The sequence below is a fragment of the Phoca vitulina genome, unplaced genomic scaffold (genome assembly GCF_004348235.1).
Source record: "Phoca vitulina isolate PV1807 unplaced genomic scaffold, GSC_HSeal_1.0 scaffold9, whole genome shotgun sequence".
NCBI classification, from domain to species: Eukaryota; Metazoa; Chordata; class Mammalia; order Carnivora; family Phocidae; genus Phoca; species Phoca vitulina.
In genome coordinates this window covers 39,311,456-39,324,988 of record NW_022589712.1, presented here as the reverse complement: position 1 = coordinate 39,324,988, position 13,533 = coordinate 39,311,456, and the positions used below count along the sequence as shown (strand labels likewise).

Here is a 13,533-nt window from a genome sequence, read left to right as displayed (position 1 = left end):
TAAATATGAGTAAGCCAAAACTTATGAAGTTTCAAGAATTTGCATGTGTGTTGGTTCTTGAATTACAGCACATTCTCCCACAGGTGAAGTGGGAAGCTAGAGGGAGGCTAGTCCTCAGTTCAAGTCCAGGAATCTATTTGTTCCTGGATATACTAGGTAACAGCCAGGGTTTCTAAAACCAGGACACAAGAACCCTATGGCACAGGAGAGAATTAAGATTAACATAAACAGCATTTTCTCTTTTCTGGACCTAACTGTTTTCCTGAGCAAAATTCTAGACTAGGAGATTTGGATCAAAGATGCAGCAAAATGAAAAAGTATATTTCCCTTACATGGCAAATTTGAGGTTGAGCAAGGGAAGACTTCCCAAAATTTTTAAGCTTTCCCCTTTGTTTCAGTACCTTAAGTGACTATATTCTCTTTAGATTTGTCCTTCCTACAATTCAGAAGTAGTTTCAAAGGGCAATTTAAATATCAAAAAGATGGGGAATGTGTTATAATTCCATGGGTCTAAATCCTAGAATATGCATTTTTAACAAACTCTTCAGAAGGTCTAATTAGACTATCTTCCAGAATCATTGATCTAAAATCCCTCAGTTTTTTGTTTCTTTCACCATGATTCTTAATGACACTATAGCCTTCAGCAACAGCAACAGAGAGTATGTGTGTGTGAGAAGTTGAGAATGCAGGGACTACTTGGAATTTGAAGGGTTTGGGCAATCCCCCAAAATGAAATAATGCTCTCTGCCCCAAATTGTGATGGCATATTTATGCACATAACATGTAGAATAGTATATTGAATTAACTAAAATCTTCATGCTTCGGAGTTTTTTCTTTAACCAACTGCTGACAGTGTAATGAAACTCTTTAGCCTCTGTTAGATTATGACCAAGGTAAAATGCATTTATTATACCAATATTTTCTGGCTCCACAAGTTATTCATTTAATTAATGCACCAATAATCCTATGTGCCTTCAATTTAAGAAAGAAAATCCTTTATTAATTCAAAAAATGTTTAGTTTTTTAATCTAGAAAATTATTTGAGTTACAATTCTTAGGATGTTTCTGTTTTATTTGAGTGATGTTATGATGTTGCATTCTAATGGCACCAATAGGAAAATGAGAGTATTTTTACAATATTTTAAATTAAGAATTTTCAAATATTTTAAATTAGGATGCCCATTTCCATCTGTCCTGAGTGTTGACCTTAACAATGTGCAAGAATTCTAGGCAAGTATATGTTGGGCAACGCCCAGTGTGTCTCCTTCACCTGTCTAAGGATAAAGCAAAACCAAGCCTTCCTGATTTGGAAGATTCATTTCATAGAAATGCTTCTTTAAATACAACTCAAACATTAAACTAGGAAAATTTTCCTAAAGAAAATATGAACTGTTCTATTATGCTAACTTTCATAGTTTTGTGATAATCATTCATATAATTTCATATTTGGTCACCACTTCTTAATTTTTTTTTTTCCCCAAATGAACATCTTCTATGAATAACACATGCTGACCATTTCTCTCCTCTTCAAGCAGTGATGGATGCCATTCAGCTGCTGCCTTGTCTGTGTCCCCTGTGGAGTGGCAGCTGAGAGAAAATGCATTCTGGGTGCAGAATGTCAACAGAATGATGAGCATGGGGCATGTGTAGTCTGCTGCTCTACGGTAAATTCATATTAGCTATACTCTCTCTGCCTGCCAAAATTTTGAGATAGTTGTTGAAAAGAAGAAGATGAAGAAGGAAGAGGAGGAGAAGAAAGAATAGGAAGAGGTGAAAGAAGAGGAAGAGGAAAAAGAGGCAGAGGAGGAGGCAGTGGAGGGAGAAGAAAAGAAAGAATGAGCATAGCAGTGAGGTTTGGTTTTCTTTCCCTTCCCCATAGATTTGCCACAGACCTCAGAAAATCAGAGAGCAATGCCTGGTCATGCCAACCTTTCTTACCCTACTTTAAATAGATTGATTAGTCCATAAAAGCTAGATTATGTGTTATATAAGTGTGTATATAAGTTTATGGTAGGCATGTGCATACCTATGCATCTGATTCCCAATGCTTTTTGTGGAAATAGATTGTTTATAAATATATAATATTAAGAGTAATTACATGTGAATATATTTTCATGTATACTATATAATTTAAAAATTGCCAATAAGTGTATGTGCTCCATGTAAAAATCTGTTTCCAGTGAAAGACCTGTAGGCCTTAGTTATCTACAAAGAACTATTTAGAAATCTATTTGAAAAGGACTCAAATTCATTAGGACTAACTTAAGCTAAGCAAATAAATAATCCCGTGCTCAAAGGAGAACTTACACAACTATTTTAGTAAATCATCAATACAAGAGTCTCAAAATCAGAGCCACCTCACAAATAGATTATTTAAAAAACACTACATCTTGGGCGCCTGGGTGGCTCAGTTGGTTAAGCGACTGCCTTCGGCTCAGGTCATGATCCTGGAGTCCCTGGATCGAGTCCCGCATCGGGCTCCCTGCTCAGCAGGGAGTCTGCTTCGCCCTCTGACCCTATCCCCTCTCATGTGTTCTCTCTCTCTCTCATTCTCTCTCTCTCAAATAAATAAAAATCTTTAAAAAAATAAAATAAAATAAAATAAAAATAAAAATAAAAAACACTACATCTTTGTTTATCATGTTTAGTGGAAACCATAATGTGATTTCATTTTTGTATAAATAAATGTTCTTGAATCTTTGCTTAATTAAAAAAAAATAATCTACTTATGTGTCTGACCAGGAATTAGAAGTAAAGTTTTGATTATTTACCTAATGATACAGTTATTGAATTGAAGGTAGATGTCTTAATATGGAGACTTACTTTAGCAAATGCATTTACTTAGCTGATAAAATCACATTTGTGCTTTTGTTTCTAACTTTAAGTGATATTTGAATGTCCTTTTAACAGATAAATAGCTCTTTATATGGAAATGAAAACTGTAGATTGAAAATGAAAATGGTAATAGAATGCTATCTTTAATAATTCTGATTACTGATATGAATGAAATACAATATATGTGACCTAGAAAATAAATATTATTTTAAAATGTTCCAGTGATGTGTCTATGTCAATGAAATGTGCCCCCCCAGAAAAAAAAACCCAAGATACTAAAAATGGACATCAAAAAGTTTATTCATGTTCCTAGTTGCTAGATAAGTATTTTGATACCCCCATATGTAAGTGGCATGAATTTTTATATACTTTATTTATGGACAAAAAAAAATATATTGGTACGTTTCAGCTGCTTTCATGTGATTATTTTCACCTTTAAAGAGCAATCTAAAATGCAAAGTATTTTAACACCTTGATAATCATTTTAAATAGATATATCAGTGAGTCAGAAGATTAATTTTCCTGTTTTCTATCACAGTAAAATAGTCCATTCAAAGTATTTTCTCTTTACTTACTATAGTTCTGTTTTCTACACAAAATATTTCAGAAATAACATATAGTTTTAAGAGAGGTAATAGCCAATATTTTTAATTTTTTCAAGGCAATATAATCATTTTTAAAATTGAAGAAAGATTTTAGGGCTCCAAAGTTTTAATCCCACTCTTTTTTGTCAGTGATCCACAAAATTTTAAATTTAGGTGATTTTCATTTATTTCAAAATTTTGTGGGTCACAAGAAAAGAGAGAGAGACAGAAGTTTTTTTCTTTCTTCTTTCCTTTCCTTTTTAAAATATATTTTCAAAAAATATATATCTCTTGTCAAATAAATCAAAATTTATAAATATTACTTGTGAATTCAAAGGAAAAAGTGATTCAAAGACAAAATACAAGAGAGGACTGTGAAGGCAAACACCACATGATCTCACTTCTAGGTGGAATCTAAAAGAAAAAAAGTGTGGATTGCAAATTTCATATCTTGTGTCTTACAATGGTGAAAACTATTTTCACTGTCCAAATAGCTTACTCAGTAATAAAGTTTTCAAAATTTTTAATGAAAGTCTCATAGAAACCGTTCCTTAATTTTAGTCCTCAAATATAACTATTCAAAACTACCAGAGTAAAGGAAAGTTTTATTTTGCAACACCCCTAAGAAGCATTTGTAGGAATAGTCCCTCCAGGGTAGATCCCATATTCTGTACGGGAAGCCTTAGGACTGTGTAACAGCATAGCGCAGGGAATGGACTCTAGGAAGAACAGATTCCAAAAGGGGCAGAGATGTGGGACAAGCCCTTGGCTGCCTTCTGAAAACTCCATCCTTTTATGTTTCCATAGCACCTTTCCATAAAGAATTTCAGGTTTATATTCCACCTCCATTTAAATGCTCTATTTCTGTGAAGTAGGGATGTAAGTTTGACATCACTCTTACTGAATTGCTGCACAGGGTCAGATACGGAGATTCCTAAAGTCATCAATTCAGTCAGTGGAAGCTAGCAAAGAAACTTGAGGGTTCTTTTTCCTATAACTTCCCGCCCATTAAATTAACCAAATTTAATAATTCAATGTATATTCTAAGCTATGTGCTCTTGCAGAGACAACAGGAATGTATGGATAGTTTTTATGATACTTATTCTATATGATTTGAACATATACCCCTTAAAAAACTCCTTGAAAATTGTTGTCATTTTCCCTGGACTGCTGTTCTCCGAAGAGTAGAAAACATAAAATTGCTTTTCTATCTCTTAATAGAAATCCCGTGTCTCAAGAATTTAACATTCATCCTCAACCTTCAAATAACTTCAGATAACTAACTCAAATCCTCTTTTAAAAATATTTCAAAATGCATCTTTAGATATGTGAATACATTTTAGTCTTTCCATAAATGAATTTTAATTCCCACTTACTGCATTTCCTTTCAGATATATTTACTTATACAAGTCTTTTTCTCCCATTTGAAGTCTGATCTCGGTCTTTTTGAGTTTTTAATTTCACTGTATCTGCTTCTTGCCCAGTGTTCTCTTAGAACCTCTGGCCACCTCCTCTGAATGTTTACCTTTCTGTTCATGCTTGGACACAGCCGCAGTCTCTTTCCGCTCCTTCTCTTTGGGCTTAGGTGGTGTTTTCTGTACTTCTTTGACTTTTGCAGCTGTTGGCTTCACTTTCTCTTGTTTCCCACCTTTCACTTCCTTTTTAATCTTCTCTTCCGCCTTGGCTTTCCTCTCTTCTATACAGAGTTAAAGACAAGTTGGATTATTTTTGTTTATTTAGCAATACAGCTTTTCATCTCTCATTGGTTGCTAAGAACAAGTTAAAAAAGAAAGAGAAAAGAAAAACAATGGAAAAAATAGCGCCCCTGATATACATACTTGTGACTATTATTATCTGATTTTTATATTGTCTATGAAGTGACATGTTAGAGTACTTAAAAAAAGGTAGCTCACTTGCAAGTTGGACACTTTCTTAATTTGTACATGAAAACATTGCCTTTTAGGTAGCTACCAGATTAGCATATCAACAAGGAGCCATTTGAAATACACAAGGGATGTATATACAGGCATCTTCAGTGAAAGGCAATGCCCAAACCAAAGAGCCTTTTTAAAAGGATATAATCATTTTGTTCCACAACAGAAATATCTGAAAAGTCATTCAAGAAACTAAACATAGTATTTTTAAAAAATAACTCTTAGGGGTATAAAGGTGAAATTACTTGCACTGGTAGTGACTAAGAGAAATGAAACAATAAAATCCATTAAAGGATACCTCAGAAATACTCAGGCTCTAATGACTTGACTTTAAAGGAGATGGAAAGAGAGCAGAAAATGAGATATTAGCTCCTGCTTATCTTAAGTCAGAAATAATAGTTCTAATCACTTTTAAAACACTTACATATATCCTAGTGAACAGAAAGGGCTTTAAATTAGAAAATATATGTTAATTATAACATATATGCATGTATATTCTATACACACATATTCTTAATTTGATATTCTATGCATTTGGGTGGAAGGAACTAGAAATGTGAATTAATCAATTTGTGAAACTTTCAATTATTTTACAAAAAGCAATAATAATACAGCACACATTTGTGGGAAATTGTTTATATAGATGCTACACGCTGGACATGATTTATTCTATGGGACCACACATAATCACTAGGCACCACGGTAAGTCTACTGCAATGTGACTCTCTCATGTCATTTGTCAATGTAATGGATAGGCTTTATTGTCACTCATGTTGAAAAATTTTATGAAAATATTATAATCAAGTTTTTTACTTTAGTACACTAAGCAATAATTTGAGACTAATGCAAGATAATATTGTGAGGTCCCATGAAGAGAAGAATGAAAATGATAATGCCTGATGCTTACAAAACCAAAATCATCTGTGGTACTGCATTTAATTGAATGGACCAAACTTCCCAAAGCACTGTTTCTCAGAAACTTTGCAGGAAGATGATGCTACTATGTTAAAAGTATGGGGATATTCCTATGATCAAAGAAATTTGGAAACTAAGTTAAATCAGTTTTTTCACTATGAAATTTCTCAAAGCTAAAGTCTATTAAGAATCTTCAAAGAGGGAGATTATTCTATGCACTGTTTTCCAAAGTTGCTCAGACATAAAACTCATACAAAAGTCATCCAATTACTCCACAAATCCCCAATGTCTCTGTAGCTTTTGTAACTATATTCAATTGGGGATTTTCTTCTACTTCCTTTAAACCATTTTTAAATCTCCTTTGCTGATTTTCCTACTGCTACTGCTCTTTCCTACAGCAGATTCATAGATTTCTGTGACTGAAACCATCAGCTCTCTGCAAATGACTTTAAATCAACATAATTCCAGAACCTCACACCAAATATTTATTAGTTTCTGGCTACAGAGGAAGTTCCCCTGAGATGCCAGCAACACCTCAGACTCACACAATTCATCTATGTTCACCTAATGAACTCTTCCAGAGAGCTTAGCATGGCGTGGGCTCAGAGCGAGTTGCTGGAGCTCTGAAGATTAGCAGGATAAAAAAGGTTAGGATAGCATTTAAAATCCTGCAAGATCTGGTTTCATCCTATCTCTCCTCTCATAGCACCTTTCCAAAAGTTTCTTCCTCCCCTAGACTACTTTCTTTTTCTTGAATGTCTCATGCATTTTCTACATGTCAAACATTGCCAGGCTTCATTCTTTATGTTTTCTGTGTTTTCTGCATATATAAATTTCTTTGCTCTCAGTGCATATGCAACAAAGTGCACGGCCATTGGAATTAATCTTTCCTTCACCTGAGCTTCAGTTTGCCTCAACTTTTATTAAAGCACATCTGCTTTTCCCTGTTATATATCTTGTATTACAAATGATTGTTCACCATCGCTCTTCCCTACCAGAGAGAGCAACTTGAGGATAGGAACTATATTATTCATTTTTGTAGCATCATCATGTCTAGCACAGTGATTTTTTCAGGGAAAACACAAAATAAATGTTTACTGGATTAGCACTCTTGATCAAGAAGAGAGAACAGTACATGTTTCACTGTGCAGATAGTACACATACAGCAACAAACAGATTGCATATGTAAACGTGTGTTTCAAATGAACTTGACAAAACTTGAAAAGTTTGCCAAATGTTTTTTTGCTTATACTTTTTTGTGTGTGAAACTGTAATTTTTGTTACATTAAATGACACCTACCCACTTGTAGGTAGCACTTGATTTAACCTTAACTTCACGCCACGGAATTAAAGTATATGAAATTCAGATGTGCCTTTAATGCCATAATAATTTGTAAATGAGCAAAGATAATTTTCTTCAAGACCACATCTAAAACAAACTCATTTTTATCAATGGTTTTAAGTATAAAAATAACAAAATTTTCCTTACCTATTTTAGACATTTGTCAGTGAGCTTCATATTTGAAATAAGTAAGTTTACCCCACATTAAAATGGGTAAGAACTCAACAATGATGTGGATATAATGGGGTAAATACCATGAAACTAAAGCAACATTCAATTGCTATTCATTTTTATCAAACTGGGTAGGTGTTCTTAAATTTTATGCCAAAATACTTTTCCTGTTGTTGTTGTTTCTTTCTTTTTTTTTTTTTTTAAGAATTTGACTGACATTTGGATTGAGGAGCTCACTAAGGAATGATAAAGCAAAAAGTATTGTCACGCTATATTCCAATCACCCAGTTCTATTTAGGAGGATATTTAATTTATGATTTTTGTCAAATAAAAAATAAAATGGTCTAATCAAAAGAAAGACATCAGTATATTTAATTCACTTGGGAATTAGCCTTACCCATTAGTGACTGTACTAGAATCAAAATGTCTAATGCCAAAGTAGGGAAATCACATTATCCAATAAACATATTAATATACTATTCTTTTTGGAGTTAAGATATAACAAATTTCAACTCATTCATTAAAGAACTGCCAACTGCTTCATTTCTCAGTTCCTCAGTTTCCCTCATTAAAAAAAATTTACCACTGTAGCTATTTTTTCCTTTAAGGAAGCTGAGAGGATAAGTAAAATAATGTGAACAAATAATTTGTACACTGCAAAAGAAGTACATTGGAATTTCTAATATTAAATCCTCATATCCTGAATTCCTAGAGTTCTTTGGAGTTTTCCTAGAATTTAAAGTTTGATGTATAACAGGAATTACTATATTATACTCATTTTACAGATGAGAAATCTAGGAATGAAAAGCCATTTGCCAAACATAGTGCAACTAATAAGGCAGAAGTAGAAGCAGTAGAACCAAAATGACTAACCCATTTCCCCATTACACAAAATTGCATAATATTATTCATATTAATCTCTGAGGATGATTTCAAAAATGTATTTTAAGACATATGGAGGGAGATATACATATACACAAACCAGTGAGAACAATAGAAAGTCTTCTGAAAGTGATCGATAAGTAGTAACCGCCCCTACTTCATCAAATACACACATATCTGAAGATCATCATTTTCCAGCCAGTTCAACAGGCTGGCCTGGACTTGGCTTACCCCACTTACTTCTCTTGCCATCATCTCTTCTTCTACTTCTTCTCTGTCTTTGTTATTTTTAAAGAACTATAGGAATAGGCTAGTTTTCACAATGAATATGAGGTCCTACACATGTACCAGGGAGGAACAGAGAGTTGCTGCTCTTGGACAGGCTGTGCTTGAAACAGATTATAAAATGTGCTGTGTTCCACGGGAGTGCCTCTGGCAATCAAAGTCTTCAGAGGGAGATTTTACTTTAACTCTGGTCATACCTCTCAAATACAGTAAGTTATCTTTGTTTCTAACTTAATTGTCATATACTATAATGAATACCTTTTCAATCTTATTCTGTTTTCCCCCAAATTACCCATTATGCAATGATAATTTCCTATGTATTTCCTATATTCCTAACATAATGTATATATACATACATAAAATAAAAAGGAAACATATTTGTGTGTGTGTATATACACATGCAATGTATACATATATAGGTTGCCTACATGTATCTCCCCCATAAGAATATAAGTATGTAAATAAAATATTTGTGATTTGTGGCAGGCCAGGCTGACTCAAGATGGCCCGCCTGTGACCTCCACTTTCTGGTATTCATATGCTTATGTCATCTTCTCCCCTTGAATATGGGCTGGCCAATGCATTTGCTGCTAACCAATAATATGTGACTTCCATGATTAGTCTACATAAGATTATCTCTGTTTTACTAGATGATTCTCTCTCTTGTTAAGTTTGATGAAGCCAGCTATATATTAGTGAGACTCATGTGGCAAGGAACTGAGAATGGCTTCCAGCCAACAGTCAGAAAGCATTGAGGCCCTGACTCAACAGGTTTTGAAGAACTGAATCTTGCCAACAATCATGTAAATGAACTTGGAAATTATCCTTCCCCAGTTGATCCTTCAGATGGGACTGTAGCTTTGTCTAATACATTGATTACAGTCTTGTGAGACATCATGAAGCTGAGGACCGAGCTAAACCATGCCCAGATTTTTGACCCACAAAAGTTGACATAATAAATGTGTGTTGACTTAAGTTTCTAAATTGTGGTAATTTTTTCACAGCAATAAATAACTAGTACAGTATTAAATAGATATTTTTTGAAGGAATAATTGATGCTTGAAGACCTTTATTTATCTTTGGAAAGAATACTAGACTTTTACTCAGTTCACTTGGGGTTTTGTCTTAGTTTAATTACATACTAGTTATATAATCTGGGAAAATTGTTTTTTCTCCCTGAAGGTCAGTTTCTTCATCTGTTTAGTTAGGCAATTAGGTGAGATGATCTCTAACATCCCTACCAGCTGTAAGATTTCATATATATATATGAATTTATTTTCTTTCAAATCTGTCAAAAAGAAGAGAACCAAATAGAATATAATAATATATATTTAATTATAAATTTCATCTTAAGACTAAATTCATGCTACCTTCCATGAAACAAAGTCTTAGTTTATAACCCATCTATCTTAATAAAATATTTGGTTATCTCATGAAAAAAAATTGGTAAAAATACATCTGCCTCAAATATTTAATTATTTTGCATTGTGTAGGTAAACACACTGAATTTTGAAAGTAGATTCCAATGTTTATTTGAATTAGTCCCTTGAAAACACTCAGTTGAGATTTCTAAAATGTACTGGTCACATAAAACCTATATTTTAAAATAGGAAGAGGAAATTTAAATTTAGGAGATAAGATTGAACTCTCAGCTAGAATCCATATTTTTTTTAACATCAAACAATTGGCAAATAAATTTAGAATAAGAAATTTATAATTTAGTATTTATGTAATCCTCCAAAATACATAACATTACATTGATATTCTAACTGTTTTTTGGGGGGATATATTATTAAGATACTTTTGGTCTTCAATGGCTTAAAATATCAATCAAGATATATGCATTATCCTTTCTTCTTGAAAAAAATAAAACCTGAATTTGAATCTTCTAAAATTAACTCAGAGTGTACTACTGGTCAAAAGCTGTAAACCAACTATGTTGTGCTACTTTCCTATCTCTACAGTAGCAAATTACTACAAACTTAGTTGCTTAACACAATATCCATTTAATATCTCCCGGTTTCCAAAGTTCAAAAGTCTTGGCACAATGTGGCTCAACTAAGTTTTCTGCTTAAGGGTCACAGGTTCACAGGGCTAAAATCAAATTGCCAACAGGGCTGCATTTTTTACTGGAAGCTCTGGGGAAGAGTCAATTTATTCAACATGTTGTCAAAATTCTTTTCATGCTGTCCACGTGCTCCCTTCTATTTTCAAGCCAGCAAAGGGGGGCAAATCCTTCTCACACTTCAAATCTTTCTTTCTCTTGTGTCACATCTCTACGCTTTAAAGATTCATGAGATTACATTGAGTTTACCTGAATAATCCAGGATAATCTCTGTATTTTAGATCAACCTTAAATACTTTGCAAAGTGCTCTTTGCCATGTAATATAACATACCTATGGGGATGACAGCAAGTGGTAAAGGTCTTGGGGCTCCAAATTCTTCCCACCATATGTGGAAAAGCCTTTCATCTTCCTCTCACATGTTCAGAGGCTCTATTATTTTAAATATTCAGTTTTATTTTTCTTCAAATATTAAATTTTAAATGTAAGACCAAATTAATTTTTATGTAAAGGAAATGCTGAATGCTTATAATCATCCAGCTCTCTGACACCTAAAATATAATCTTTTCAATAAAAATAATTTAGTTATGGAAATAATAAAGGGGGGTGGCACCTGGGTGGCTCATTGGGTAAAGTGTCCTACTCAATCTCAGTTCAGGTCTTGATCTCAGCATTATAAGTTCAAACCCTGGGTATGAAAAAAGAAAGAAAGAAAGAAAGAAAGAAAGAAAGAAAGAAAGAAAGAAAGAAAGAAAGAAAGAAAGAAAGAAAGAAAGAAAGAGGGAGGAAGGCAGGGAGGGAGGGAGGGAGAGAGAGAGCTAGAAAGAAAGAAAGAAAGAAGAAAGAAAGAAAGAAAGAAAGAAAGAAAGAAAGAAAGAAAGAAAGAAAGGGACAGAGAAGGAAGGAGGGAGGAAAGAAAAAAAGAAGGGAAGGAAGGAAAGAATAAAGGGAAAAGTTACCTTTTGCCATTGTCTTTGTTTCTGGTTTTTCTTTTTTCTCAATTTTTTCCTTGTGAGTTGCTTAAACAGAAAATTTTATATTAGTACATACTTTCAGTGGATTTCAAGACCAAGCTTTCTCTTTACCTCAATTTTTATAGCCATCAAAATCATGAACTATTTTGAAGATCGATGACATTAATAAGCCTGACTTAGAAATAAAAAGATACTAATGTAATAATAACGGTATAAAACCCAATTTAAAAGACTTGGCACTAAGATTTAGAAAGCATTTTGAAAGCTAGTCTCACTCTCCTTTTTAAAGTTATTATTCTAAATAGATAAAGTTTTCAGGAAAGACGAACTGAGAGAACAAATTTATAATAATTTGTGAAAAGATGTTATTTTATCAGGAAGAAACATCTCTTTATGATTAATTAAGATAAATATTTAAATCAGAATTAGAGCTTTGATTCCTAACAGTGTTTCATAACAAGGACATAATTGACATTTGGGGAAATAATTTCTTACTATAAGGGACTATCTTATGCATTAAAAAATGCTTAGGATCTCGGGGCGCCTGGGTGGCTCAGTGGTTGGGCGTCTGCCTTCGACTCAGGTCATGATCCCAGGGTCCTGGGATCGAGCTCCGCATCGGGCTCCCTGCTCAGCGGGAAGCCTGCTTCTCCCTCTCCCATTCCCCCTGCTTGTGTTCCCTCTCTCGCTGTGTCTCTCTCTGTCAAATAAATAAAATCTTAAAAAAAAAAAAATGCTTAGGATCTCTCGTCCCTGCTTTACCAAATGTCCTTCACTCTAATGAAAGTTTTTCTAAATAATCAATCCCTAAGAAATAGCATCTTTGGTAGAGAACAACCAATGAAGTATAACGTAATCACAAATGATTACTGATTGAGTGCAGCTTCTTAATTGAATAGTATTTGACATGATACCTGAAACATTATACCTTCTCATCGTTATGTAATAAATTAATAAATCAATATGAATTTATTTCACTAACTTCTATTAAGTACAGGAGCCCTGAGGCGTACAGAAGCACGTGCAGGTTAGCCAATGTTCAAATGTATTAAACTGTGTGTGGTTTGGTAGTTTCCCAAACCACCACATATTTTTCAACATTTATGTATTATTTATTGGAGAATAATGGGAATTAAAGCAATTATAGAAAATTAAATGAAAAAATAAAATATTTAATTAAACAGTTGGGTTAAGGAAAGAGTCAAATTATTAGAGTAAAAAATTAGACTCCCAATTATTTCCATTTCTCCAACTATATAATAAGAACATTAATGTCCATCAGCTTTACTTGTATTATAAAAGAAAAAAATGTGCCTGAATATGTATTTAACAAACTAGTCTTTTAAAATACAGTTGATGAATAGTTTCCTAGAATCTTGGAGAGATAAGGCAAACCTCATAGAAAGCTTAAAGCACAATGCTCTGTTGAAGGCCAAGTGACCTTGGCATTTGCAGGGCTAATGAAAATGCAGGTGCCCACACCCCCTCACCCCCGCCAGGGTGTCAGTCTCTCAACCTCTCAGCCTGCCCCACCACCATCTCCACTA

General features: G+C 33.6%; 1 protein-coding gene across 2 annotated transcripts in view; it reads right to left on the bottom strand.

Annotated features, from left to right (window-relative positions):
- The window catches only part of TRDN (triadin), a 365,907-nt gene that overhangs the window by 251,268 nt on the left and 101,106 nt on the right, over window positions 1-13,533 (bottom strand). The window contains exons 7-8 of one of the 2 annotated variants that reach the window (XR_004299993.1): window positions 11,972-12,031; window positions 4,945-5,115 (exon numbers count right to left, since the gene is read on the bottom strand). Coding sequence is in view for 1 of the 2 variants with exons in the window: in XM_032407956.1 (XP_032263847.1) it covers window positions 4,880-5,115; window positions 11,972-12,031 (296 nt within the window). In the remaining variant the exon portion in view is untranslated. Of the gene's footprint in view, window positions 1-4,879; window positions 5,116-11,971; window positions 12,032-13,533 lie in introns of those variants that run through there. The other variant, XM_032407956.1, reaches the window with a different exon arrangement.